At 35.5% G+C, this 24,170-nt stretch overlaps 3 protein-coding genes and 2 non-coding genes across 5 annotated transcripts; 4 read left to right on the forward strand and 1 right to left on the reverse strand.

Moving 5' to 3' along the window:
• The first annotated feature begins 256 nt into the window (after window positions 1-256).
• On the forward strand, window positions 257-5,719 carry LOC111792741 (far upstream element-binding protein 1-like). The gene is made up of 7 exons (XM_023674317.1): window positions 257-597; window positions 2,897-2,973; window positions 3,058-3,243; window positions 3,328-3,423; window positions 3,495-3,566; window positions 3,978-4,094; window positions 4,563-5,719. Exons 1-7 carry the CDS (start codon window positions 387-389, stop codon window positions 5,517-5,519), a joined length of 1,716 nt encoding a protein of 571 aa, XP_023530085.1. The 5' UTR covers window positions 257-386; the 3' UTR covers window positions 5,520-5,719.
• Window positions 5,720-5,873: 154 nt separating this feature from the next.
• Window positions 5,874-9,331, reverse strand: LOC111792761 (serine/threonine-protein kinase SRK2E). The gene is made up of 9 exons (XM_023674339.1): window positions 8,701-9,331; window positions 7,698-7,772; window positions 7,517-7,618; window positions 7,386-7,439; window positions 7,175-7,267; window positions 6,871-6,963; window positions 6,662-6,766; window positions 6,489-6,587; window positions 5,874-6,361 (listed from the first exon to the last, which is right to left on the reverse strand). The coding sequence occupies exons 1-9, from the start codon at window positions 8,875-8,877 to the stop codon at window positions 6,062-6,064; spliced, it is 1,098 nt and encodes a 365-aa protein (XP_023530107.1). The 5' UTR covers window positions 8,878-9,331; the 3' UTR covers window positions 5,874-6,061.
• A 5,787-nt stretch (window positions 9,332-15,118) lies between these two features.
• LOC111792757 (transcription factor HHO6-like) lies at window positions 15,119-17,347 on the forward strand. Its single transcript, XM_023674334.1, has 5 exons — window positions 15,119-15,558; window positions 15,709-15,923; window positions 16,034-16,433; window positions 16,665-16,741; window positions 16,830-17,347. The coding sequence occupies exons 1-5, from the start codon at window positions 15,357-15,359 to the stop codon at window positions 17,106-17,108; spliced, it is 1,173 nt and encodes a 390-aa protein (XP_023530102.1). The 5' UTR covers window positions 15,119-15,356; the 3' UTR covers window positions 17,109-17,347.
• A 4,171-nt stretch (window positions 17,348-21,518) lies between these two features.
• TRNAI-AAU lies at window positions 21,519-21,592 on the forward strand. Its single transcript has one exon. It is a non-coding gene; the product is annotated as a tRNA-Ile (tRNA).
• Window positions 21,593-23,147: 1,555 nt separating this feature from the next.
• Window positions 23,148-23,221, forward strand: TRNAI-AAU. Its single transcript has one exon. It is a non-coding gene; the product is annotated as a tRNA-Ile (tRNA).
• The last annotated feature ends 949 nt before the right edge of the window (window positions 23,222-24,170 follow it).

Raw genomic sequence — 24,170 nt, forward strand, 5'->3', positions numbered from 1 at the left:
GATTTTAGTTCGGATTCTAAACTCTTTTCTTTATGCTACTCCTCATTTTCACTCTCTACTTGGCCGATTTTTGGCTAATTTTGATCAGATTTTCTATGATTATCGATATTTTTTTCTTAGAAAAACAATTAAAAAAAATAAAAAAATAATAAGGGGATGGTTATTTTTTAAAATATAGGTATATAAGGTAGTTTTTGAAAATTGGGTAATTTTTGAGAAATAGTTTTATTAAAATTAAAGAAGAGAGAGAAAGGAAAGGAAAGGAAAGAAGAAACGGAAATGTAATGAAATGAGTTTGTGCTCGTCGAACTCCAAAGCCCTATCACCGCTTCTTCTTCTTCTTCTTCTTCTTCCTCCTCCCCACTCCCACTCTCACTCCCACCGCCATGAAAGACCACCAAGATACCCAAGAGCTTCACCCCGACACTAACAAGCGCAAGCTCGAACAGAACATTCAATTGGCTAAGCAGAAAGCTCAGGAAATCGTTGCTAAGCTTGTGAGCAATGCCGAGTCTAAACGCCCTCGCTTTGACTACGAACCCCCCTCTGCTTCCCCCGCCTCTCAAAATCCACTGTCATCCGCTTCCCCCTTTCCTGGTAAGCATGTTCAATTTCTTCGACTCCTTTTTCTTTTCTTCTTTTTAATTTAGGTAAAGTGGATGTTCTGCTTCTCTATTTTTATGCTTTGGAGTTTGTTCGAACATGTGTGGAATTGTTACGGATTCTTGCGACACGAGTCTTTAATGATTCATTTGTGGTTGGATTTTTGGCTATGTTGTTAGCATAGAAATACGCCGATGTTGGATACGTGGATAAACAATCTTCTTGTCCATTACTCTGATTTTGTTCTAGCTTTTAAGATTTTGCGCTTCTCTGATATTTTATTGTCAAGTTTGTTAAATTTTGTCCACCTATATTTTTTAGACAAGGGGAACTGGAGTGGGCCTTTATGGAGCCTTTTAGGGCTTTGGGAGGAGTCATAGCAAAAGGGTAATCTCTGCTATCGAAATTTTGGAGAAGCCTTCTCGCGGTCTATCGAATTTTAATTTAAAGATGAGTCTTCTTTGTGGGGTGACATCAATCTTTCGGCCACCTTATCCAAGGGGTTCGGGAAAGAATTTTGGAGAGAATTATGCCGTTTCTACCCATTAGAACCCAATGATATAGACATACTTCTTTATGTAGGTTTCCTCCCTGTTGATATCATATCTGGCAATGGGGATGTCGATGCAAATGAAAATCTCCCATTGTCGAAACTTGTAGCTTGATGCAAATGAAAATCTCCCTTTCACATTTAACAACAAGTAGCTCCACGTTTATACAACTCCACCTCTAGCTATGGTATCATTTGGATCAATCTTGCTTAAGTTTTGTGGTCATTGCAAGCATTTGTGGGAGAGATTCGAGAGAAGACAGGTTGGTACACAAAATACAGCTGAATTGACAGTGGAAGACCCCTTGGGTGATCTATTACGAAACTAAGGAGTCACTTGGGAGGTTTCAAATTGACAGTGGAAGACCTCCCTTGTGGTCTTTAATGTAGCTAAGGAGTCACTGGGGAAGGTTTTCCATTGTTAAAATTGGGAAGAAAAGACCTTTATGGATGATAGATTGGATAGATTATTTCCCCTTGATGTATGCTATTAGTAACAAGAAGGAAAAGAAAAGGGTTGTATGCAATGTGTTGGATGGTGAGACTCCTTTGTGGAGCATCACTGCTAGAAGGAACTTGTTAGAGGCAGAGATGGAAGATTTTGAGGCTTTGGTTGCAGAATATGAAACTTTTAGACATCAGAGAACTTCTGGCTGAGGTCCTTGTTGCAAATCCTGATTACAAATAGTTTTCTTCTTCCAATAGCACTCGCTCTTGCAATAAAGAAGGATAACAACCCCGAAAAAGTGAATTTTTTGTGTGGACCCTTTGTTTGGGGGAGTATTAATCCTGGAAATAGATCAAAGGAGATGGCCTTCGTTTTCTGTCCTTCAATTCAATCTAGTGCAATTTGTGTTTAAATACAAAGGAGAGTTGAAATCACGTCCTCTTCACAGCCAATTAAGGAGTTAATGAAACTTCATCTGTCAGAGCTTCAATCTACAATGGTGCTTCCACTCAACTACAAAGGAGAACACTTCCCAATTGCCTTTGGGCTACAGTAAAAAAGAAGGCAAAGATCCTCCTCGACATTATTGATATAGGCTTATGGGATTTTTAAAGAGAGAGAAATGACTGTGTTCAATGACAAGATTAGAGGGTGGGTAGAGGTGATAGAGCTAGGGAAGGGAAGTTTCTGTCATTCAACTACACCTTCATGTAATTTTTCCCCAATTGAAGTCTTTAATAGTTACCAGTACCACCTTTATGTAATTAATGGGAATTGGGAATCTTTTTGTAGTAATTAGAGGGTAGTTTAGGCTAGAAATTTCTGTTTCTTTTAGTTGATAACAAAAGGAGAGTTTTAAAAAAATATTGTAATAGACACTTCAATTTGAGGCTGTGTATTATACAATTCACATTGACAATCTTTCTTTTTTTCCCCTTCTCTTCTTTGTTTGTTTATTTATTATAATGGATTGTGTAACTCTTCTTTATAAAGAACTAATTGTATTAGTTTCGAGGTATGATTATGATGTAGTCTTAATTCTATATTCAATTGCCTGTTACTTGAGATTCTTTTTCAGCACATTTAGTATGCTTACTAATCACGAAGTAGACATTCCTTTATTTTTATACTCAAACACTGTCGTGTCATGTGTCACTTCTTGCATTCGATTTTTCAACATGCATTGGCAACTTTGAGATTCACTTTTCTGTAAATACTAAGCATGTAGTTATATTTCTATTGAAAAGAAGCACAAATTTCCAATTCCAGATTTTGCTAACTTTCAAGTTGTTCAGTTTCTTCTGGTACTCAAACAGGTCCATACCATGGTTTTCAAAGCACGAGTAAGAAAATAAATATTCCAAATATTAAGGTACTTGGTTGCCATCTTGTCTGTTAGATTACCATTTGCCTACTGCTGTCAAAGCTGATTTTTTCTTTTCAAATCCTTTTGTAGGTTGGGTTGATTATTGGGAAAGGTGGAGAAACCATCAAATACCTTCAACTCCAGTCAGGGGCTAAAATTCAGATCACCAGAGATTTCGAAGCTGATCCTCAATCTTTGACAAGAGATGTGGAATTAATGGGCACTTCAGAACAAGTTAGCAGGGCAGAACAGCTTATCAATGAAGTAATGGCAGAGGTGAAGCGCTGATTAAAATGCTTTATCATTGTCAACTCTTGTATGTTGGAGATGTGAAGCTATTTAGACACCTTAATGTAACAGGCAGATTCAGGAGCTTCTCCTGCAACCACAAATCAGGGAATGACCTCAAGTCAACCTGGAGTTGAGCAGTTCGTAATGAAGATTCCTAACAATAAGGTAATTTCTTTTAATGTGTTTTATCCATCCTTTAAGGTTAATCTAATATTATGATAAGAATGTTGTTATAGGTTGCACTTGTCATTGGAAAGGGAGGCGAGACTATAAAGGGCATACAGAGCAAGTCAGCAGCTCGTGTTCAGGTATGTAATTTGTGGGAATTAGAGTCTATTGAACCATTGCCATTGCAATTATTGCAGTTCAAGAACAGCTTAGAGTTTCTAAAATTAGCAAGCACAGTAACATTACTGCTTGACCCTGTTTTGTTAGATTTGTAACTTTGAATTGTCAGACTCAGAAAGTTTACTAGAAAAGTATACTTCAAATAAAAAATTCTCCATTTCATCATTCGTACATCTTAGGATGCATTTGGTTGATGATCCTACAAGAATTTGAAACAAAGATTCACAGCCTGTTATTTTTAGATACGTGTTTGATAATGGATTTAAAATATTGAAAATATGCAAGGTTGTTTTCAAAATTTTCACATTTTAATCTAAACATTGTCCGGTAATGCTGTTTATCATCTTCTTGTATGGACTCTCACCCTTCAGGTTATCCCTTTGCACCTTCCTCCCGGCGATACATCGACAGAGAGAAATGTTTATATTAATGGGCTGAAGGAGCAGATTGAGTCAGCTAAAGAATTGATTAATGAAGTAATGAGTGGGGTGAGTCATCAACTCCCTTTATTGCCTTTCAAACTTCTCCTCACCTATGTCCCCGATTTTCTCTGGCTCTACTAATTTTCTGCTGAGATTTCTGTGGTTTATCTATCTGGTATATTATCACGTGCATGAAAATCCGAAGTATTGAAAGGCAATATTTTCTATGATGGTTTTATGAAGGCTCGGTTTGAAATGACTTTTCTAGTGGTTAAAAACACTTTTTAAACTTTAAAACCATTTTTTAAGCACTTTGAAAGTCATTCTTAATAGGCTCGTAGTTTTCTTGGCTTGTGTTTTTGAACATTAGGCTCTTGTATGGTAGCTGAAGTTCAACTGCACATCATTTCAACTATCTTTCAATAGGAACGTTTAAAATTTCATTCATTTTTTAAGAGATTGACATGAGCTTTGATAGACTGCTGGAATTTGAATGTTATTATCTCTGAGACATAAATGCCCCCCTTTCTGCAGAAACGTCTGGTGAATACATCTGAAACTACTAGCTATGCCCAATCAACTTACCCTCCTCCTACCAATTGGTCTCAAGCTGGACAACAACCTCCCTTGCAGCAACAGCAACAACCCCAATATGGATATGCGCCAGGAACCTATCCTCCAACCCCAGGGCCTCCGTATTATAGTAACTATCCAACTCAAGTAGGAAGCTGGGATCATGCGAACCAAGCAAGTATTCAGCCATCAGAACAAAGTACAGGATATAATTACTATGGACAACAGTCTCAGGTTGGGTCAGCTCCTCCATATCCTGGCTATGGTTATGGTCAGCCAGGTTCAGCCGCCACTCATGGTTATGATCAGACCTACTCCCAACAGGTATCGAGTTATGGGCAAAACTACTCGGACCAAATTCCACCTTACGATCAGCAGAACATGTACCTTAACTCAGGAGGTGCACCACCTGGTGTGCTATCAACAAATGGAACCGACACTGAAGGTACATATCCGACTGCAGCATACCAAGTTTCAGACGGCCAGCCAGTTGTCAACTCTATGAACGGTTACTGGACGTACCCAAGCGACCTGACCCAATCACTTCCTCAGACAGGGAATGACCAGTCTGGTTATTATCAAACAGTAAGCGGGGGACAGGAGCAGCCTCCTGTCGCTTTTCAACCTGTCTACGCACAGAGTGGGTACCCTCCTCCACCAGGCGTGTATGCTCAGGAAGTAACCCTCTCGGCCCCGGCTATGACTCCTACCCAACCACAACCACCAGCTCTTCCACAGACAGAGGCTCAAACCCAACCACAACCACAACCACCTGCTCCTCCACAGCCAGAGGCTCAAACCCAATCACAACCACCAGCTCCTCCACCGACAGAGGCTCAAACCCAGCCACAACCGCCAGCTCCTCCACAGACGGAGGCTCAAACCCAACCAGAACCACCGTCACATGAACTGAGTTGAATCATTTGGAGATTAGAATTCAAACGAAGGACAAGTGCAGGAAACTGCGAATTCAAAAAGTTGACCGTGGGGTGAATCGGGTGTAACTTACCTAAAACTCTTATTGTTATTCGTGCTCTTTTTATAACTAATATACATATTTTGATAGCCATTTAGGACCTGTAATGAATTTGTCATCAAATGGGAATTTACTATTTGCATCTTCCTTTCTCCTATTCATATTACTGGATGCAGATATGAAAACACATGTTTGACAAGAAGTTCAAATATTTGCTACAGAAAATATACAACTGCAGATCATGGGGTGTGCGTGTATGGTGATAGACAGATTATACAGAAAACACATGTAAAAGGTGGACCATTGAAACCCAAATCCAAGCTATATATAGAAACAGATGGATCCACTGGACTCGGTTTGCAATTCTATCAGTAAACCTCTATCCAATGGGTTCAGGATCTCTCCAGCCTTCGTGGTCTAAGCGTGGTACAATATGTGCTTACTCTCCTTTGTACCCTACAAACTTCGAAAGGTATATAAACAATTACATTGCATAGACAATCTCTCCACTGCTGTCGATATCGAGATCCAGGTCAGGATCAGTCTCTAGGTCGTCCTCCATATCGTCGTCGATATCAAGGCTGCCAGTAAGGTATTGGTTGAGGCTCTGTGTCCCGGCAGCGGGAAGGCCAGCCTCAGCGATTATCTGCATGATTTCTTCACTAGTTTGCATGGGTTGATCAGGCTCCTCGTATTGGTTATTCATCACCCTTTCGTCTACGAGATCGGCTGGAAGATTCTTCAGAAACCACTCGTGGTTTCTTATCTCTGGGATTGTTATCCTCTATACCAGGTGATTGAAGTTGACATCAAGTCACATATCAAAATAGAATCTCATCAGCCATTTAGAAAGTAATATTTTGCTATGTGATTGGGTTATTTTATGTATTAACAAGATTGGTGAGTCTAACCTTTGTTGGGTCTGCAACAAAAATCCTAGAGATTAAATGGCGACACTCGGGAGAAATAAGAACATAATCAGGAATTGAGTACTGTACATTCAGGATTCGCTGCAATAAACAATCAAATGTTTTAGCCAAATGATTGAATTCCAACTATCCATTCAGCAAGTTTAGCCTATCACCTGAATTGTTTTACGAAAGTTTTTCGGATCTTCAGGGTCCTCAAAGGGGTATGCACCCACCAACATGACATATAAGGTCACCCCACACGACCACACGTCTGCAATCTGAAATGTATAGACATGAACGTACGGGTTTAAACTGATAGTTCATTTGAATAAAAAGCTTTAGACTATAACTTTAGAAAGAATATGAATGGCTATAATACTACCTTGCCATCATACTCTTTCTTAAGCAACACCTCAGGAGCAATATACGCAGGGGTGCCAACCGTTGATTTTGGCTGTGAGTGCAGCACAGAAGACTGAAAGTAGACACCAAATCAAAATGTGCAGGCAAAAGAAACAACAGATTCAGTTGAATCAACTAAATTTTCTCTACCACAACGAACAAAATTGCATCAAATAAGACACTTAATGCAGTGGAGTCTTTATTGTTGTCAAAATCTACGAGTTCGAACAACCTTAAAATTTTAATTTTACTCGCAGCGCAGAAACACAAGAAGTCGGTTGTACCTTGGAGTATCCAAAATCACAAATTTTCAAGCGAGGAGCAGGACTTCCATCCAGCAATGTATTCTCCAATTTCAAATCACGATGACATACTTGCTACAGAAAATGAGTGAAGGTTAACAATTACTTAAACCACAGTATTTCTAGCAATGACTTGCGCCTCTGAGGGCACAAAGGAAATGATAAAGACATCAAATGTAAATCATTTACACACCATTGCATGACAATAACTGACACCTGATATGAGTTGCTGGAAGAAGAAACGCGCCTGCAGATCAAGAAAACTTAATTCAGGCAACAATGGTACGAGGTTCTAAATCAAGAATTTCAATGGACCTATAAAACCTCGTCCTCACTGAACCGCCCAGCATTACAGATCCGCTCAAAGAGCTCTCCTCCAGATGCATATTCCATCACAATCGCCAGATGGGTTGGGGTTAAGATCACCTGTTTCAATGTCATATATTAGGTGAAAACATTCTTCTGCCTGGATGAGGATGAGGCCAAATTTAAGTATAAAACAAACCTCCTTGAATCTGACAATGTTAGGATGCCTTAAAGATCTGTGATTTATTATCTCCCGCTTCACATTCTCATCTATCTGTCAAATGCAATGGAACTGGTAAATCACCATTTGATTAACAGAACTAAATATAGTTCAAACTAATCAAATACTTTGCAAAATATTTTGTTAGTGCAGTCTATTGCAAGTGATATGTTTGTCAACTCTTCTCCGATCTATCGACCTTCAAAGAACGAAGTAATGTCTTGACCGATGAACTATACCAAGTCGGCTAGTCAAATAATAACAACAATCACTAATTATTAATGTTTACAAGCACGGATTACGAGATACAAGCAAGTAATACATACATTTGTAAGTTGTAATTGTAACAATAATTTAATAATAACTTATAACTCACAACAATATAGCTCAATGAATTAGGCATCTTTACTTTCTCCTATAAGTCATAGATTCGATGTAATATTTTTTTTTTTAAAAAAAGGAATTTATAATTCACAGAATGTCTTGAAATTCATAAAATACCTAGTGCCTTTTCAGAATATAGAAATATACAACTGATTTAATTTTCTTTATGTTCTCAATCATTTAATTGATTTTAATTTTAATTGCAATATTGTTCTGTTTTTAATGTTAGTGTGTTTCNTTTTTTTTTTTTTTTTTTTTTTTTTTTTTTTTTTTTTTTTTTTTTTTTTTTTTACATATAACAACTTTTAATCTTAGGTAAGAAAATAAATTGAAAAATGTCACGAACATATAATATAGATACTCATCATCAAGAAGAAACAAAACTTTGGTTGTCCAATTCGATAACAACAATAAAGAGAACCATCTGTAAGCAATTCCACAAATCAAAAAACACAATAATCATGAAAAATGAATACCAAAAGCAGAAAATTTGAAGCAGGTTCATAGTATTCAGCCAATTCATTTTGAAAGGGGGAAAATCCTCAGTGAATTCAAAGGAAGCTAAACACAACAGCAATGGCAGTTTTATCACACTAACCTTCTCACCTCTCTCGATGTACTTGACGGCGACGAGCTCCCCCGTCTGCTTGTCTCTCATCAATCTAGCAATCCCGAAATTCCCAGAGCCAATGTCCCGCACAAGCTCGTAACGATCGCTATCATGCATGATCGGAATGTCCATTCCTGGACCAACAGTGAGCGCCGACCGATCCATCTCGTCGTTATTGAACACTCGGAGTCAATCGCAAAGCACTAGGCTAACATAGTGAGGGTTAAAAGAGGCGAAATCGAGAACCGAAGAAGAAGAAGAAGAAGAAGAAGAAGAAGAAGAAGAAGAAGATTGATTGGAGAAGGAGATGTGGCGAGAGCAGAGCCACTGAAATGGATGATGAAAGAGCAGAGCAGAGCACGTGAAAGATCACCAAACACACTGCCCTATCAGCAGAAGAAATTATTATATCTATCTTCCTCTCACATACACACGCACTGCAAATTCCTTATCTGCCTCCTTCAATCGCCTTTCTAGGGCTTCACAAAGGCGGTGATCATCATCACACCTCAAATCCTTCTTCCCTCTCTGGTTTCACCTCCAGAAATCTCTTCTCAGCATTGGGAATTGGAAACTCCTTTTTCTTTTCCTTTTTATATAATTCAGTGGGTGAAGAAGAAGATGATGGGTACCCATTTTTATCATCTCAAAGTCAGTGAAACCTCCCCCCCCCCGAAATTACCTTTCTACCCCTTTCTCCTCCCTCACTCTTCCATTTCTAATGGGCCTGCCTGGGCCCATTACAGGCCCATTGAAATAAATGGCCTGTCTAAGAATAAATGGTTTTTATGGGCCTGGGTCCATGAATGTCAAATATGTTTTTTTNTTTTTTTTTTTTTTTTTTTTTTTTTTTTTTTTTTTTTTTTTAAATTCATGTTCCTCAATTTCATCGTATGCACGTGAAAAATGTATTTTTTTTTAAATAAAATAAAATAAATGGAAAAGAAGTCCACGCAAAGACATCACATGGGAACTTTTTGAACTTTTCCCCCTTTTTTTTTTTTTTTTTCTTTTCATTTTTTAACAAACATAATTGAAAATACATCAACTTTTATTTACTAAGTCAAATAAATATTTTTCTCTCTCTTTTTATTTTCTTTTATTTTTACCTAAAACATATTAAACTCCCGACCTTTATTTGTTCATGGTTGGAAGAGGCTTCCCTATAAAGAATGTTTAGTTCTTCTCTCCAACTGGGTGGAATCTCACATTCTACCCCTATTAGAATAGGTGGTTAGGTTATGGAGTCTGTTGCTACAGATGAGTCAACTATTATACATAGTAAAGTTATATTTGGTAAAGAAATTGTGATAAATGTAAATAGCTATAAAAAAAACTATATACGGTAAATAGTTATATACAGTAAATTTATTATATCTGGTAAAGCTAAATATAGTAAGCTAAACCATATATATATATATTTAGGGGAGAGCTTTGAGAATGTACTTTCTATTATCTGTATTCTCTCGTACTGTATATACTTGTAGTCATCAATATAAATTCTTTAGCGAAAGTTCTCCTTGCTCTTTAGCCAAAGTTTTCTTTGCTTTTTCTCTATCCTATTCTTTGTGTTTATCTAGATCGAGTGTGTGTTGTTGTGTGATCCTAACATCGGGGTCCAGCATCCTCACTGACACACGTTCCCTTCTCCAATCGATGTAGGACTCCTCAATCCACCCCTTTAGAGCCCAGCGTCTTTGCTGGCTACCTCGTGTCCAATTCCTTCAAGGCTCAGCTTCCTCGTTGACACATCGCTCGATGTATTGTTGTGATATCATTTGTAACAGCTCAAGCCCATCGCTAGCAGGTATTGTTGTCTTTGAGTTTTTCTTTTTAAACTTCCCTTCAAAGTTTTTAAAACACGTCTCAGGAGAGTTTTCTACCAAGGTGGAATCTCACACATTAAGTCCTTAATTCTCTTAAGAAAGTTTATATCACATGCTAAATAGTGTAAGAGAATGTGGCATTCTTTTATTTTAAGAAAAAAAGTAATTAAAAAATCATCCCTATCTCCTTTTTAATAATGTGATATGAGTGTGGGTAACATGTCCTTCATAACCAAAAGTAAAAGAGAAAATACTTTTTAAACCCCTTTTAATTAGAGACCCCAATTCAATCCCTTTTTATTTTTATTTTTTAAATAATTTTTACTATAAAAAAAAAAATGTAAGCTATAAGAAATATCGCTAATATTTATATTTTTCTTTAAAAAAATATTTATAAACTTGAGTATAGTTCAATTGATAATAAAATTATCCCTTTAAATAAAAGATAAGAGAAGCTAAACCATTCGAGCATATACTCGAAACAATATCATATTGTCTGATAGCTACGAAGAAAGCGACGATCACACCTTGAACCGGTCAATTATATAATTCCACTTTTGCCCTTTTTCTAAAACTCTTTGGGATTGGCCAAAAAGTGTTAAAGGGTTGAATGAATGAAGGGTAATGCATTATGTTTGAATGGCTCAAGGGTATTTTGTTAAAATATTAGTCTCATCATGGGTCAATGAATGTATAAGATTCTCCACTATCATCCTCCTAACCATTAATAACCTAAAGTCAAAAACCACTCAAATTTCCACCTTCAATTTTGTATTACTATACTCTTAAACTATAAACCAATATATAATATTTAAATTCATTAACAAATTCAATGCATTATCGATCCCGTCTAAATATACTCTTACTAAAATACGTATACAATTTATATATTAGAGGTTTGGAATAGATTCCATTTTGAGAGAGTTGAAAAAGCACTATCTCGTGTTCTATACATCTGGCATTTCTGTAGACAAAGACTCCGTTTTTTCCTCTTTTCGAATGGTAAATATTTCTCAGAACATGAAATGTGAATCAAACCCGTGTTTGAATTGAAATTGAGACTGCTCTAGAACAGATAGATTCATATCTAAAAGAGGTTGACAAAAAGTTGTTTCAAAATTGACTATTTATCCCTTTTCCTATTTATTCAAACACTATAAACGAGGTAAAGCTATTTTACGGTCTCGAATTTGTTCTTTCCTCTCACTTCTTGAACGAGGTAAAGCAGCTAATGAATTGACTCTCCCTGAACCTATTGATTCATCGGGTTTCACTAGGTAAGGCAAGCTGGATGAGACCGATTGAACTCAAACACTAGGTAAAGGATATTTAGTAGCTTTTTTCTTTTCCTCTATTCCCTGACCGAATGGATTGAACGGTAAACTCATATACCTATTGATTCAAACATTAATCTTTCTCCTTAATTCTTGTTATTGTGAGTTATTCGAAGGAAAGGAAGTTTTTGTCATGTAATGTGAATCAAACCCATGTTTGAATTGAAATTGAGATACTGATGCAAGTTCTTCCCTCTCTGAATCAAATAGATTCATATCTAAAAGAGGTTGACAAAAAGTTGTTTTAAAATTGACTATTTGTCCCTATGGTAGATGTGTTCCATAAATGTCTGTGATCGATATTTAAGTATATGTCTCGTTACATCAAATAAACAAGATCAATTAAGATCTCACATTTAATATTATTAAAGTATTTTTATTTATTTAATTTGTTGGAAGGGTAGGAATGAAAGAGAGAATCTTTAGGTAGAAGCGTCCGACAAGATTGATTGGAGAGGTGGAAAACGAGTGGGGATAATGCATCCATCCAAACGCCNTTTTTTTTTTTTTTTTTTTTTTTTTTTTAATTAAAAAAAAACAAAAAGGAATCTAGAAAACGAAAAGAACGGTGTCGTTTTGGAATCGTGTAGACAGCATCTTCCGCACGCCTCGGGTTCCAGCTCAACATCTCCCCTGCCTCTGCCACATTTGTTGAGCTTCAATCCATTTTTGGAATCCCACACTTTTCTTTCCCCACTCGCCATCATCGCGCGTCCTTTACACGTCCCTCTTTCCCACCCTACTTTTTACACTATATTCAAAAATCAAGAAATTTTTTTTTTAATTTTTAAAAAATAAATAAATTCACTCAAAATTTATATTACNTTTATGATAAAATATAAAGAAAAAAAAAAAAAAAAAAAAAAAATTATTTGAATTTTTAAAAATAGATTAAATAAAAGAGATGTTATTAAATATGATATAAATTTTCATATTTATTTTCGGTAGATATATTATATATTTTTTAAATTAAAAATGTATAGAATTGCAATTTTTTTTATTACAATTTTAAAGTTCGGTTAAAAATAATCGAGAAAGTAACTCAAATTTTAGATTTTGGTTCCTTTTAATTAATGTCTCAAAAGTTGATGGTTCGATTTTCTGTCATGTCATTTTTAAACTATGGCATGACTTGTTTGATATCATAGAAGGTCGACCGCTCCTATTTGAAAATGACATGAAGATTCTTTAAAGTTGATGACGACAAAATGGATTTAAATTCTTTGAAGATTCGAAGTTATTTTATCCTTTTAGAAGATCAATTCAGAAAGCTTTAATAAAGCTACATCTAAATTGTAAGTTAAATGGATAAATGTTTGAGAAGAAGTGAGGAATCTAATACAAAGAATAAAGTTCAAATTAAGAGTTCGTACCATGATAAAGTATTACACGACTAAATGAATTTTGGATTCAATCGTAACTATTAATAATTCGTGAAGGATTGACTTGGTTGTAATGATTATATGAATGTGTTAGATTGAATGACACCATGACCTAGGGTCACGACCTCATGTATTTATAGATGTGTATAATGAAGATTACATTCTAAATCATAGATTTGGTAACAAACTAGTAAATCACTAGATTATGTTACTATATACAGATATGATCTATTCTATGTTTAACACAATGAACAAAAATTAATTAATTAAAAAGTTTAATTAATTAACTATATTCACCTGATCACTTAAAGACAATCACGGAAAGAACAGAAAAGAGACAGAAGTCTTATCGGTAGAATGATAGCTTCGATTGAAGGGTCGAAGAACTTGCTGGGATCACTCACAATTATTTAGTTGAAAGAAAAATTCGAAGGGTTGGAATTAAAATATTAATTTAAAGTGAAAAATATATTTACGGTATTTAATTCATTAAATATTAAAATAATTAATATTTTATATTATATATATATATTAAAATTGGAATGTGATTTAAGTTAATTAAATATATTAGGTATCTTATATCATCTTAAAATAATTTAAATAAGATACTCTATTTTAATATATTATATTATTAGATATTCCAATATATTATTTGATAACAATTTTTCAAGACACTATAGCTCTTACGCTTTTTCTTTTTTGACAATGAAACGCTACTATCACGAGAACCCTAACTCTTATTCTCCGATCACTTCTTTTCAAGGGGTTTTAACAATTCTTGCNAAAAAAAAAAAAAAAAAATCTCGTATAATGAAAGAACTTCTGCATGGTTGAAATATTCCAGGTAAATTTGCATGTTGCGGTTTCTACAAATGCATAGTTATTCCTCCCATATTTATTATTTTCTAATTTCTTTCTAGAAGAAATTATATATATTTTGGTAAAGGCAAAAACCCACAACTTGAGCTTAGGTTTAGGAATCTATATTAGAAGCACAATATTAAAAAAAAAAAAAAAAAAAAAACACAGAACAAAAAAAGAATCTTACAAGTGAAAAAAAACCTCTCAAGTTTATAAAATAATATGGTCAATTACCAAAATGGGTCTTAAACATAAATTATAGTTCATTTGGGGTTGGAATCTCAATAAATTTTGGTCTCAAAATGGTAAATTCCACCATGGTGGGCTGCATAATAAAGAACAAATTAATTTACATTTATTTAAAAGAAAAAAAAAAAAAGAAATTTAAGGAATTCAAATATATTAGGTGAAAGTTGTCATTTATGTCTTGTTTCACAACATTGACCAGAATTTAGTGCCTGTTTTTTGGTTCAAAAGTCCCGTTTACCCTCAGATTCCTTCCTTTCCCAATTCCAATATAAATTTAATAATAATTTCCTATCATATATTTATTTATTTACTCATATTAAAAATATTGTAAATTTGAATTATAACGAGTCAAAGCCACCTAGGCATCTAGATCATTACAACATCGAGAAGGTAACCAGTTCAACCTTACAAAGTTTGTTGAGTTATTTAATTTATATACTTAAATAATTTGTATTTTATATATCAAAATTTTCAAAATATAAGTAATAAAGATTTGTTCCCATAAAAATAATATTTTTTCATTTCCATTTTATTATTTTTTAAAGAAATATCCTAATAGAAATCTCAAATATTTGTTGAAATATTTTGTTTAAAAAATTAATTACACAATAATATTTAATGTTTTTAATTAATTTTATTTTTTTTCTAAAATATTTTCCTAAACCATCTCCCTTTCTAATTTTAACTTAAATACATATTTATTAAATTATAATTTTAAAAATAATAAAATATAAAAAAAATGCGACGACAGGAGAGTGGGTTGAAGCAGGGGAGTCGCTCGAATCTCCGTCTAAAATCGGCGATGCCTTTTGTGCATCGCAAGGCAGAATCTCCGCGTCTTATTCTCATTTTCTTTGTTCTTCTTTTTCTTCTTCTTCTATTCACACTCTTCTCTTTCTTCCTCTCTTTTCCTGAAGAACCCCATTAACTAAACCCTCCACTAATTTCATCCTCTCCATCCAAGATCTGGGTCTCAATCGGATAATTAAGAAATGCCTTCTGTTTCCCCTAAATTCACCTGGGATTTTCGTCCCAAAACCGTCTCTGATTTCCTTCATCAGATTTCCCTGATTGCCAATGCTTCTGACCGTGTCTCCAGGCTCGGTGATTTCATCAACAGCTTGGAGGAGGAAATGAAGAAGATCGATGCCTTCAAGCGCGAGCTCCCCTTTTGTATGCTTCTATTGAACGACGGTGGGTGTTTTTGGACCTTTGATTTCATTCTGAGTGATGGGTTTTTGGATTTCATTTCATTGGTTTTTGTTTTTGGGGTTGATTTTTTCTTTGCTTGCTTGTTGTTGTTTTTGGGTGATTCTGGATTTAGCTTTCTATTCTGTTTTGTAGCGATTCTTGCTTTGAAGGGCTCTTCTCTGCAATGTGTTTCTTCTTCTTGTTCTTCCCCAAAGACCAAACCAGTTCTGGAGGAATTCATTTCATTGAACAAGGATTCCCCTAATGACAATGAGAAGAAACAGGATTGTAGAGATAAGAAGGAATGGATGAGCTCTGTTCAGCTATGGAACTCTGATGACTTCCAAAACACTCAAACCAAAGCCAAGGTACATAAACATGGACTCAATTTGATGCATTGTTGGGAGCTTGTTTTGAAACTATGATCCATTCATTTAGGGGTAGTATTCAGCGTTTTCTTTGTTTTTGTTTGTGGTAGAGAAACGAGGGGTGTGGGTATTTAGCTACTGCTGCAGATGATAGGTTTCCACCATGTAGAAACAAGAATGAGGAGAGATTATTTGTTGGGTTCAAGTCATCTTCTTCTGCTTTTCCAGCCATGGCTGCTGTGAACAAGCAAGAGAAGATGGAGTCTCCCATGTGTGCACTTTCTTTGGTCACTCCCAGTTTGAAGAATCCTAAACAAGAATTGGGTTCCTGTGTTTTGGGGTCGAGTGGCAACCGAGCGACTTTGGCGTCTGCTCCCGATGCTCTGTCGAATCTACGCACGGTGTTGCCACCACAGCATCAGCAGCCTGCCCGGAAGCAGAGGAGGTGCTGGTCTCCGGAGTTGCATCGACGATTCGTGAATGCCTTGCAGCAACTTGGAGGTTCACAAGGTGAGAACCATCCATGAGATCTCAAGAAAAGTACTTGTGTTGTGTTGCTTTACATGTTTGAATCAAAATGCAAGTTTCTATTGGATCCTCATATGAGTTTAAGGATCAAATCAATTCAACTAGCTTAAACTAGATGATGAACATTTCTCTTGAACTGTTGGGTCATTTTCTGTGTCGATGAAACGAGAACAAATTAACTGTCTCTAACTCGGGGTTTTCGATCAAATGCAGTTGCAACGCCGAAGCAAATAAGAGAGATGATGCAGGTAGATGGCCTGACCAATGATGAAGTAAAAAGTCATTTACAAGTAAGGTTCCAAAAACATTCCCATCTGCAACTCATTATATCCTAAAATCTCGATGATAACGATAACAATCGGTTGCTTGTCAATGCAGAAATACCGTCTTCATACACGGCGACTTCCCTCGACTCCAGCTACCGGAGCAGCAGACCGATCTCCAGTCGTTCTAGGAGATTTATGGACATCCCAAGATGGATGTGGTGAGTCCTCAAAAGTGAGCAGCTCCCAGTCAGCCTCACCACAAGGTCCATTCCAGTTGGCTGGAAACGGAGGGTATTCGACGACAGGAGGCGACAGTATGGAGGACGAGGAAGATACAAAATCCGAAAGCTACGAGTACTTGAAAACCGAGGCTCACACAAGCAAAAGATGATGTATAAAATACAACAACACATTGAAGTTTATCAATCACAGAAGGATTGTTGTACACAAAGTACATAAAAGAGGAGAAAAGAAGATGGAGAGGCTGTGAATTATTTTTGCAGAATTAGTTTTATTTTTTTTTTAGAAGATCTTGTTTGTATTGATAAAGAAGATTGTTATTTAGGCTGCATTTTTGGGTCATTTTCAGCTCAATGAACTGATCTACCGATACACGAAAGATTCAAAATCGACACACGACCAATAAGAACAGGTAGCACGAATCGAACCCGAAACGGTCAAAATAGTATTAGTTGTGAATTTAGATTGAGATGATGATTTGGTTGATCTCATGATGGTTTGTACTGCAATTTGTTTGCCCAAAGGTGAGCAAAAAGTTGCCACTTTTTTAATCATCAAAAAGGGGAAAAAAACAACATTATTAATGTTCCATGTGATTAGGAAACTAGTATTCAATGCTCCATGTGATTGTAATGAGACAGATTTTAAACCGAACCACATCGCCAAATCAATTTAGAGAGCTATGTTCCATTACGTTCCATTACTAAGAAAAAGATGAGTGTATTTACAACAGAGATTACAACCGATACAATATACAGATCGAGTTTATATAGCATCAAATTCAAAAACACATGGCTCGTGTATTCACGACACAAAAATAGACCGTCGGTGATTAAATTAATCAAATGTGCTAAATTTTCGATACTTATTCATTGAATCTCGACCTACCTTTATTTTCAAAACGTACACCTAATATTTGTAATGAGAGGAATTTGAAAAACCAATTGAGGATAGGTAGAAGATTTGATGTTGATAGGACAAGATCCGAAGTTATCATGTGAAGAATAAAATAGAAATATTTGAAAATAATGTTTTTTTTTTTCCAAATTTTTTTTCATAATTATCGCTAACATTAAAATAAATATTAATTTTTAAAAAGAGTTTAAATATTTCTTAAAATATGCCTTTTATAAAATAATTATTAAACTAATTATTTTTTAAATACTAATTATAGGATTTATTAAAGGTTTAAAAGTATTTATTTGTGTTACAAAAGAAAACTCATTTTTACTTTTACTTTCTATTTATTTATTTTACTTTTATAATAATTTGACTTTGGATGGACTTCCAAAATTTAAATTGGGAACAAAAGCTACTTTTCATTTTCCTCATTCAACAACCTTTAATAATTGTTAGTGTGCTTTTTTTTTAATTAAAAAAAAAGTTGTGCGCGTGACGATCGTGCTTAGAGATGCAATTCTAAATAATTAAATTTGGACAAATAACATAAAACGTTAATTATCATCTTAAATGTCTATAATTCAGTCTCTTCACTCTCTAGATTTTAGAGAAATCTTGTGAGTTAGAGTTTGAATTTTTGATATGTTACCCTAGAGTTGATTACTCACGAGTTACAAAAATTTAAGCTAGAAATTAAATTTTTGGTGGTCATGAGATTCGTTAAGAACTCGATTTCATCCAAGTTTGAGAATATATAAGAAAAATACTGTAATAGCCAAAAAAAAAAAATAAAATAAATAATAATAATAATAAAAATAAATAAACAAATAAAAATAATTATAAAAAAATATATACGTCAAAATAATAATAAAGAAAATAATTCATAATTAAATAATAAAAAGGATTACTTAAAATAAAAATAAAAATAAAATTTACCCACATCTCTCCACTAACTTCAACCGCATCCTCTTTCCTAAACCCCCACCATATCACAGTTCATCCAAAAATAAACAGAAAAAAACGTTTGGGAAAAAGAAAAAATGGTGTTTCAACAAGGATATGATGCAGATCTACCTAGAAGATTTTGGTCTGTTATAACAGTAAAATCCTATCTCAGATTTACTTTTGTTATGGTTATAAGAAATCAATTTAGGATCAAATCTGATCCCATATTCAATTAATTAGATTTTTTTTTTGTTAGGTTATAGGAAATAAGATTAGAATCAATAAAATTTTAGTTGGCAGATCCATAAATGGGTAAGATAGTAGCCAAAATTAAAATTAGCCAACAGCCAAAATTAAATGAAAATAGATATAGAATTAGAGGAATATCTTATTTGCAGAATTGAAAATGTTAAAATCTATTTAGAAAATAATTACAAGAGAGGGAAAATTTGTTGAACCGAATTTAAAAATAAAACAGGAAATATCATAAGGCATGAAGCTCCATTAAATTTTGTTCAATATCAGAATTTTAACCNAATGTATATTCCGCATTCCAAGATATAGTAATGACCTTAGATTAAATAGGTAAAATTTAGGGTCGTTACAAATACCTTGATGAAAATGGATTAAAACTCAACTAATTTGGAGAAGAAATCGAGTTGATTCAGTTTTGTNATTAAGGATATATACGTGACAACGACTTAAGCTAACCAGGTAAATGGCTCACCCGTCGTAGGTTACGCATTATTTGCTGCATGTTGGCACGTGCCCGTGGATTTGCACGTGTCATTAAATTGTATGATAGTTTAATGTGCTTAAGTACGAACTCATGTGAACGTGAATGTATGCCATGTATGTTGCTTAGTTTGATGTGATATGTTATGCATGTGACGATATGTGGTTCCTGAACGATTATGACATGATTGTATGAAATATGTGAATATAAAGAGCATGAATTGTATGACATGAAACACGGTAAACTGTCTGGAATCATAACCCCGATAGGAATATGTATGAAATGTGAATTGAAAATGAGAATGACATGAAGTATGGAACGTGACAGGGGGTTATGATCATTAATGATAAACGTAGAAGTAGGAGGGACCTCATGCATTATGTGTGTTCATGCATCTGGGGGATACCCTTATCCCATCACGAGGGTACAGACGCGTACATCCAATGGCAGGACAACGATCGTTATGCTTTGCATAGCGCTGCCGTGACGGTTCTAGTTTTAACGGGTCCCGGCATAAGGGGCTCCCAGAGTATGCCCACCGGATAAGGATAGTGGCCCAGTGGTGTGCGAACTAGCTGGTGAGCCCATACTCGCACGTATGGGCCGTGTGTAGAGTATATGGTACACGTCCACGATTACCCGTTAGGACTGCACCGTAGGGAAAACAAAATGAAACAAAACGAAACGATAGGTCCCATCATTTCATTGCATGTGATTGTTGCATAACCCCGATAGGGGGTCACTTATTGAGTATTCTAGAAATACTCAAGCCTCGTGCTACTTTATTTTGCAGATAAGGGCAAGGCACCCATGTGACAACGACGGCGGCATCGTACACCTCGGGACCGTGGCACATGCATAGGGTAGTTGTTTTTTTTCATTTCATAGTGTAGGTTGAATTCGGTTTGCATCACTAGTATAGGTTAGTATAGGTTGAGTTGTATTTGCATAATAAACCATAGGGTAGAATTAAAACATTCATTTCGGTTTTGGTTCCTTTTCCTTTATTTCAATGATGTTCGTTTTTTTTTCCCTTGTAATCATTTTCTCTTTCACGAGGTAATAAAAGGCGAGTGTAAGTCGCATTTATGAACATGGTCCATTTAATGTATATTCCGCATTCCAAGATATAGTAATGACCTTAGATTAAATAGGTAAAATTTAGGGTCGTTACAAATACCTTGATGAAAATGGATTAAAACTCAACTAATTTGGAGAAGAAATCGAGTTGATTCAGTTTTGTGCAAAAAGATAAAATAAAAAAAAAAATTAAAAAAAAAGAAAAGTAAAGAAATTAGTTTGAAATTAAAAACATAATGAGAATTTGGGTTTTTTTTTTAACTTTGAATGTAAGAGACATTGAATATTAGAGTGACACACGATGGTGAGAAACGGGAAAAACGTGTGAAGACGAGCACAAGAAACACGTTGTTCGTTGGGAGGAGCAACATGTCTGGCACCGACCAGGGACTTGCCTCGAGTCAATTCGACTCGTCTGACTCGCGTCCAACCCAAAACCTGTGCGCCTGAACTAGCGACCTTGTCTCCGAACCAAAAACTTGACCTAACTAGACCCAACCCGTAAAACCAGTCTGTTAACCCCGTGCTTGAGTCTTCCTTGGAGTGTACGGGTGGCACATTTATCGCATATGAGTTACCTTTTCCTTTTCACAGAACTTCAGTTTGCGAGTTCTCTATCCCTATTTTAATAATAATCCTATGTTTGTCTTAGGTTTCTCTTCAGAAATTCTAAATTTTTCTTTTGGAAGAAGGCATCTAAGTAGCATGAGGATGAAAATTTTGTGATTTGCCGTCCACGTGTTTAATGGATGTTATTGCCTCGTGAAGCATGGGTGACTCTTTAACCTAGCGAATGTCGTAGTGACCCTAGACCTCCCTACCTTTTGAATATGCCATGAGCTGATGATTCCAAACCTCGGTTGGTGGGATGTCATGCCTCAATTTTCATGATAGCAAATTGGCCTATTAGCTCAGTTGGTTAGAGCGTCGTGCTAATAACGCGAAGGTCACAGGTTCGAGACCTGTATGGGCCACCATTTTCAACAAAGTTAGTTGAATTCACCATATTGCATAACAAGAACCATGAGNATTTTGCAGATAAGGGCAAGGCACCCATGTGACAACGACGGCGGCATCGTACACCTCGGGACCGTGGCACATGCATAGGGTAGTTGTTTTTTTTCATTTCATAGTGTAGGTTGAATTCGGTTTGCATCACTAGTATAGGTTAGTATAGGTTGAGTTGTATTTGCATAATAAACCATAGGGTAGAATTAAAACATTCATTTCGGTTTTGGTTCCTTTTCCTTTATTTCAATGATGTTCGTTTTTTTTTCCCTTGTAATCATTTTCTCTTTCACGAGGTAATAAAAGGCGAGTGTAAGTCGCATTTATGAACATGGTCCATTTAATGTATATTCCGCATTCCAAGATATAGTAATGACCTTAGATTAAATAGGTAAAATTTAGGGTCGTTACAAATACCTTGATGAAAATGGATTAAAACTCAACTAATTTGGAGAAGAAATCGAGTTGATTCAGTTTTGTGCAAAAAGATAAAATAAAAAAAAAAATTAAAAAAAAAGAAAAGTAAAGAAATTAGTTTGAAATTAAAAACATAATGAGAATTTGGGTTTTTTTTTTAACTTTGAATGTAAGAGACATTGAATATTAGAGTGACACACGATGGTGAGAAACGGGAAAAACGTGTGAAGACGAGCACAAGAAACACGTTGTTCGTTGGGAGGAGCAACATGTCTGGCACCGACCAGGGACTTGCCTCGAGTCAATTCGACTCGTCTGACTCGCGTCCAACCCAAAACCTGTGCGCCTGAACTAGCGACCTTGTCTCCGAACCAAAAACTTGACCTAACTAGACCCAACCCGTAAAACCAGTCTGTTAACCCCGTGCTTGAGTCTTCCTTGGAGTGTACGGGTGGCACATTTATCGCATATGAGTTACCTTTTCCTTTTCACAGAACTTCAGTTTGCGAGTTCTCTATCCCTATTTTAATAATAATCCTATGTTTGTCTTAGGTTTCTCTTCAGAAATTCTAAATTTTTCTTTTGGAAGAAGGCATCTAAGTAGCATGAGGATGAAAATTTTGTGATTTGCCGTCCACGTGTTTAATGGATGTTATTGCCTCGTGAAGCATGGGTGACTCTTTAACCTAGCGAATGTCGTAGTGACCCTAGACCTCCCTACCTTTTGAATATGCCATGAGCTGATGATTCCAAACCTCGGTTGGTGGGATGTCATGCCTCAATTTTCAAGATAGCAAATTGGCCTATTAGCTCAGTTGGTTAGAGCGTCGTGCTAATAATGCGAAGGTCACAGGTTCGAGACGTGTATGGGCGCGTCGTGCTAATAATGCGAAGGTCACAGGTTCGAGACGTGTATGGGCCATAGATTCAAGAATGTTGTATTGCCCGAACGAATATGCCATTCTTTTATAGACCATTCTATAAAGTTAGTTGAATTCCACAACAATGACCCTAGACCTCCTTACCTTTTGAATATGCCATGAGCTCACGATTCCAAACCTCGGTTGGTGGGATGTCATGCCTCAATTTACAAGATAGCAAATTGGCCTATTAGCTCAGTTGGTTAGAGCGTCGTGCTAATAACGCGAAGGTCACAGGTTCGAGTTCTGTATTGGCCACCATTCAACAAAGTTAGTTGAATTCACCATATTGCACAACAAGAACCATGAGTACCTTTTAATCTAGCGAATGTCGTAGTGACCCTAGACCTCCCTACCTTTTGAATATGCCATGAGCTCACGATTCCAAACCTCGGTTGGTGGGATGTCATGCCTCAATTTACAAGATAGCAAATTGGCCCATTAACTCAGTTGGTTAGAGTGTCATGCTAATAACATGAAGGTCATAGGTTCAAGACTTGTATAGGCCATAAATTCAAATTTAGGATCAAATTTTTTCTCATATTTTACTAGATCATGTATTAATCAGATCCAATATTCAATTAATTAGATTTTTTGCAGCCAAAATTAAATGAAAATAGATATAGAATTAGAGGAATATCTTATTTACAGAATTGAAAATGTTAAAATCTATTTAGAAAATAATTAGAAGGGAGGGAAAATTTGTTGAATGGAATTTAAAAATAAAACAGGAAATATCATAAGGCATGAAACTCCATTAAATTTTGTCCAATATCAGAATTTTAACTCTAAATGGATGTTATTGCCTCGTGAAGCATGAGTGACTCTTTGCATTAATTAATATACATTAACTCTAAATGCATGAATGTATGTTCTCCTCGTAGAGTGTAAGTAAAAGTTAAGAGATAAGACTAGGGTGTTAGAGACAGATTGTCTAGACGATGACTTAGGACAAGACACCTCTAGGAGTCCGAGCACCTTAGGATCATGATTCCTGTTAAAATATCATCACTAGCCCAATCGGGTTAAACCCAACCATTGTATGAGTAATTATATATATGATTTAGGATTTTAGAAATAAATTTAGGAAAATGATGGAGGGATTTTAGGAATAAATTTAGGAAAATGATTAATGTATTTTAAGAAAAAATGTTGAGAAATTTAAGGAATAGATTGACTACCTTTATAAATACCCCTCCATCCTACT

This window comes from Cucurbita pepo, chromosome LG04 (genome assembly GCF_002806865.2).
Source record: "Cucurbita pepo subsp. pepo cultivar mu-cu-16 chromosome LG04, ASM280686v2, whole genome shotgun sequence".
Lineage (NCBI taxonomy): Eukaryota > Viridiplantae > Streptophyta > Magnoliopsida > Cucurbitales > Cucurbitaceae > Cucurbita > Cucurbita pepo.

Excerpts from the sequence above, each read along its gene's own strand:
- LOC111792741 (XM_023674317.1), top strand. The coding sequence starts at position 387 with ATGAAAGACCACCAAGATACCCAAGAGCTTCACCCCGACACTAACAAG. Across the intron at positions 2,974-3,057 it reads TAAATATTCCAAATATTAAG|GTTGGGTTGATTATTGGGAA; the intron begins GTACTTGGTTGC and ends ATCCTTTTGTAG. Across the intron at positions 3,424-3,494 it reads TGAAGATTCCTAACAATAAG|GTTGCACTTGTCATTGGAAA; the intron begins GTAATTTCTTTT and ends ATGTTGTTATAG.
- LOC111792761 (XM_023674339.1), bottom strand. The coding sequence starts at position 8,877 with ATGGATCGGTCGGCGCTCACTGTTGGTCCAGGAATGGACATTCCGATC. Across the intron at positions 7,440-7,516 it reads GGCGGTTCAGTGAGGACGAG|GCGCGTTTCTTCTTCCAGCA; the intron begins GTTTTATAGGTC and ends CTTGATCTGCAG. Across the intron at positions 6,588-6,661 it reads ACTTTCGTAAAACAATTCAG|CGAATCCTGAATGTACAGTA; the intron begins GTGATAGGCTAA and ends TGTTTATTGCAG.
- LOC111792757 (XM_023674334.1), top strand. The coding sequence starts at position 15,357 with ATGCCTTCTGTTTCCCCTAAATTCACCTGGGATTTTCGTCCCAAAACC. Across the intron at positions 15,559-15,708 it reads TATGCTTCTATTGAACGACG|CGATTCTTGCTTTGAAGGGC; the intron begins GTGGGTGTTTTT and ends TCTGTTTTGTAG. Across the intron at positions 15,924-16,033 it reads ACACTCAAACCAAAGCCAAG|AGAAACGAGGGGTGTGGGTA; the intron begins GTACATAAACAT and ends TGTTTGTGGTAG.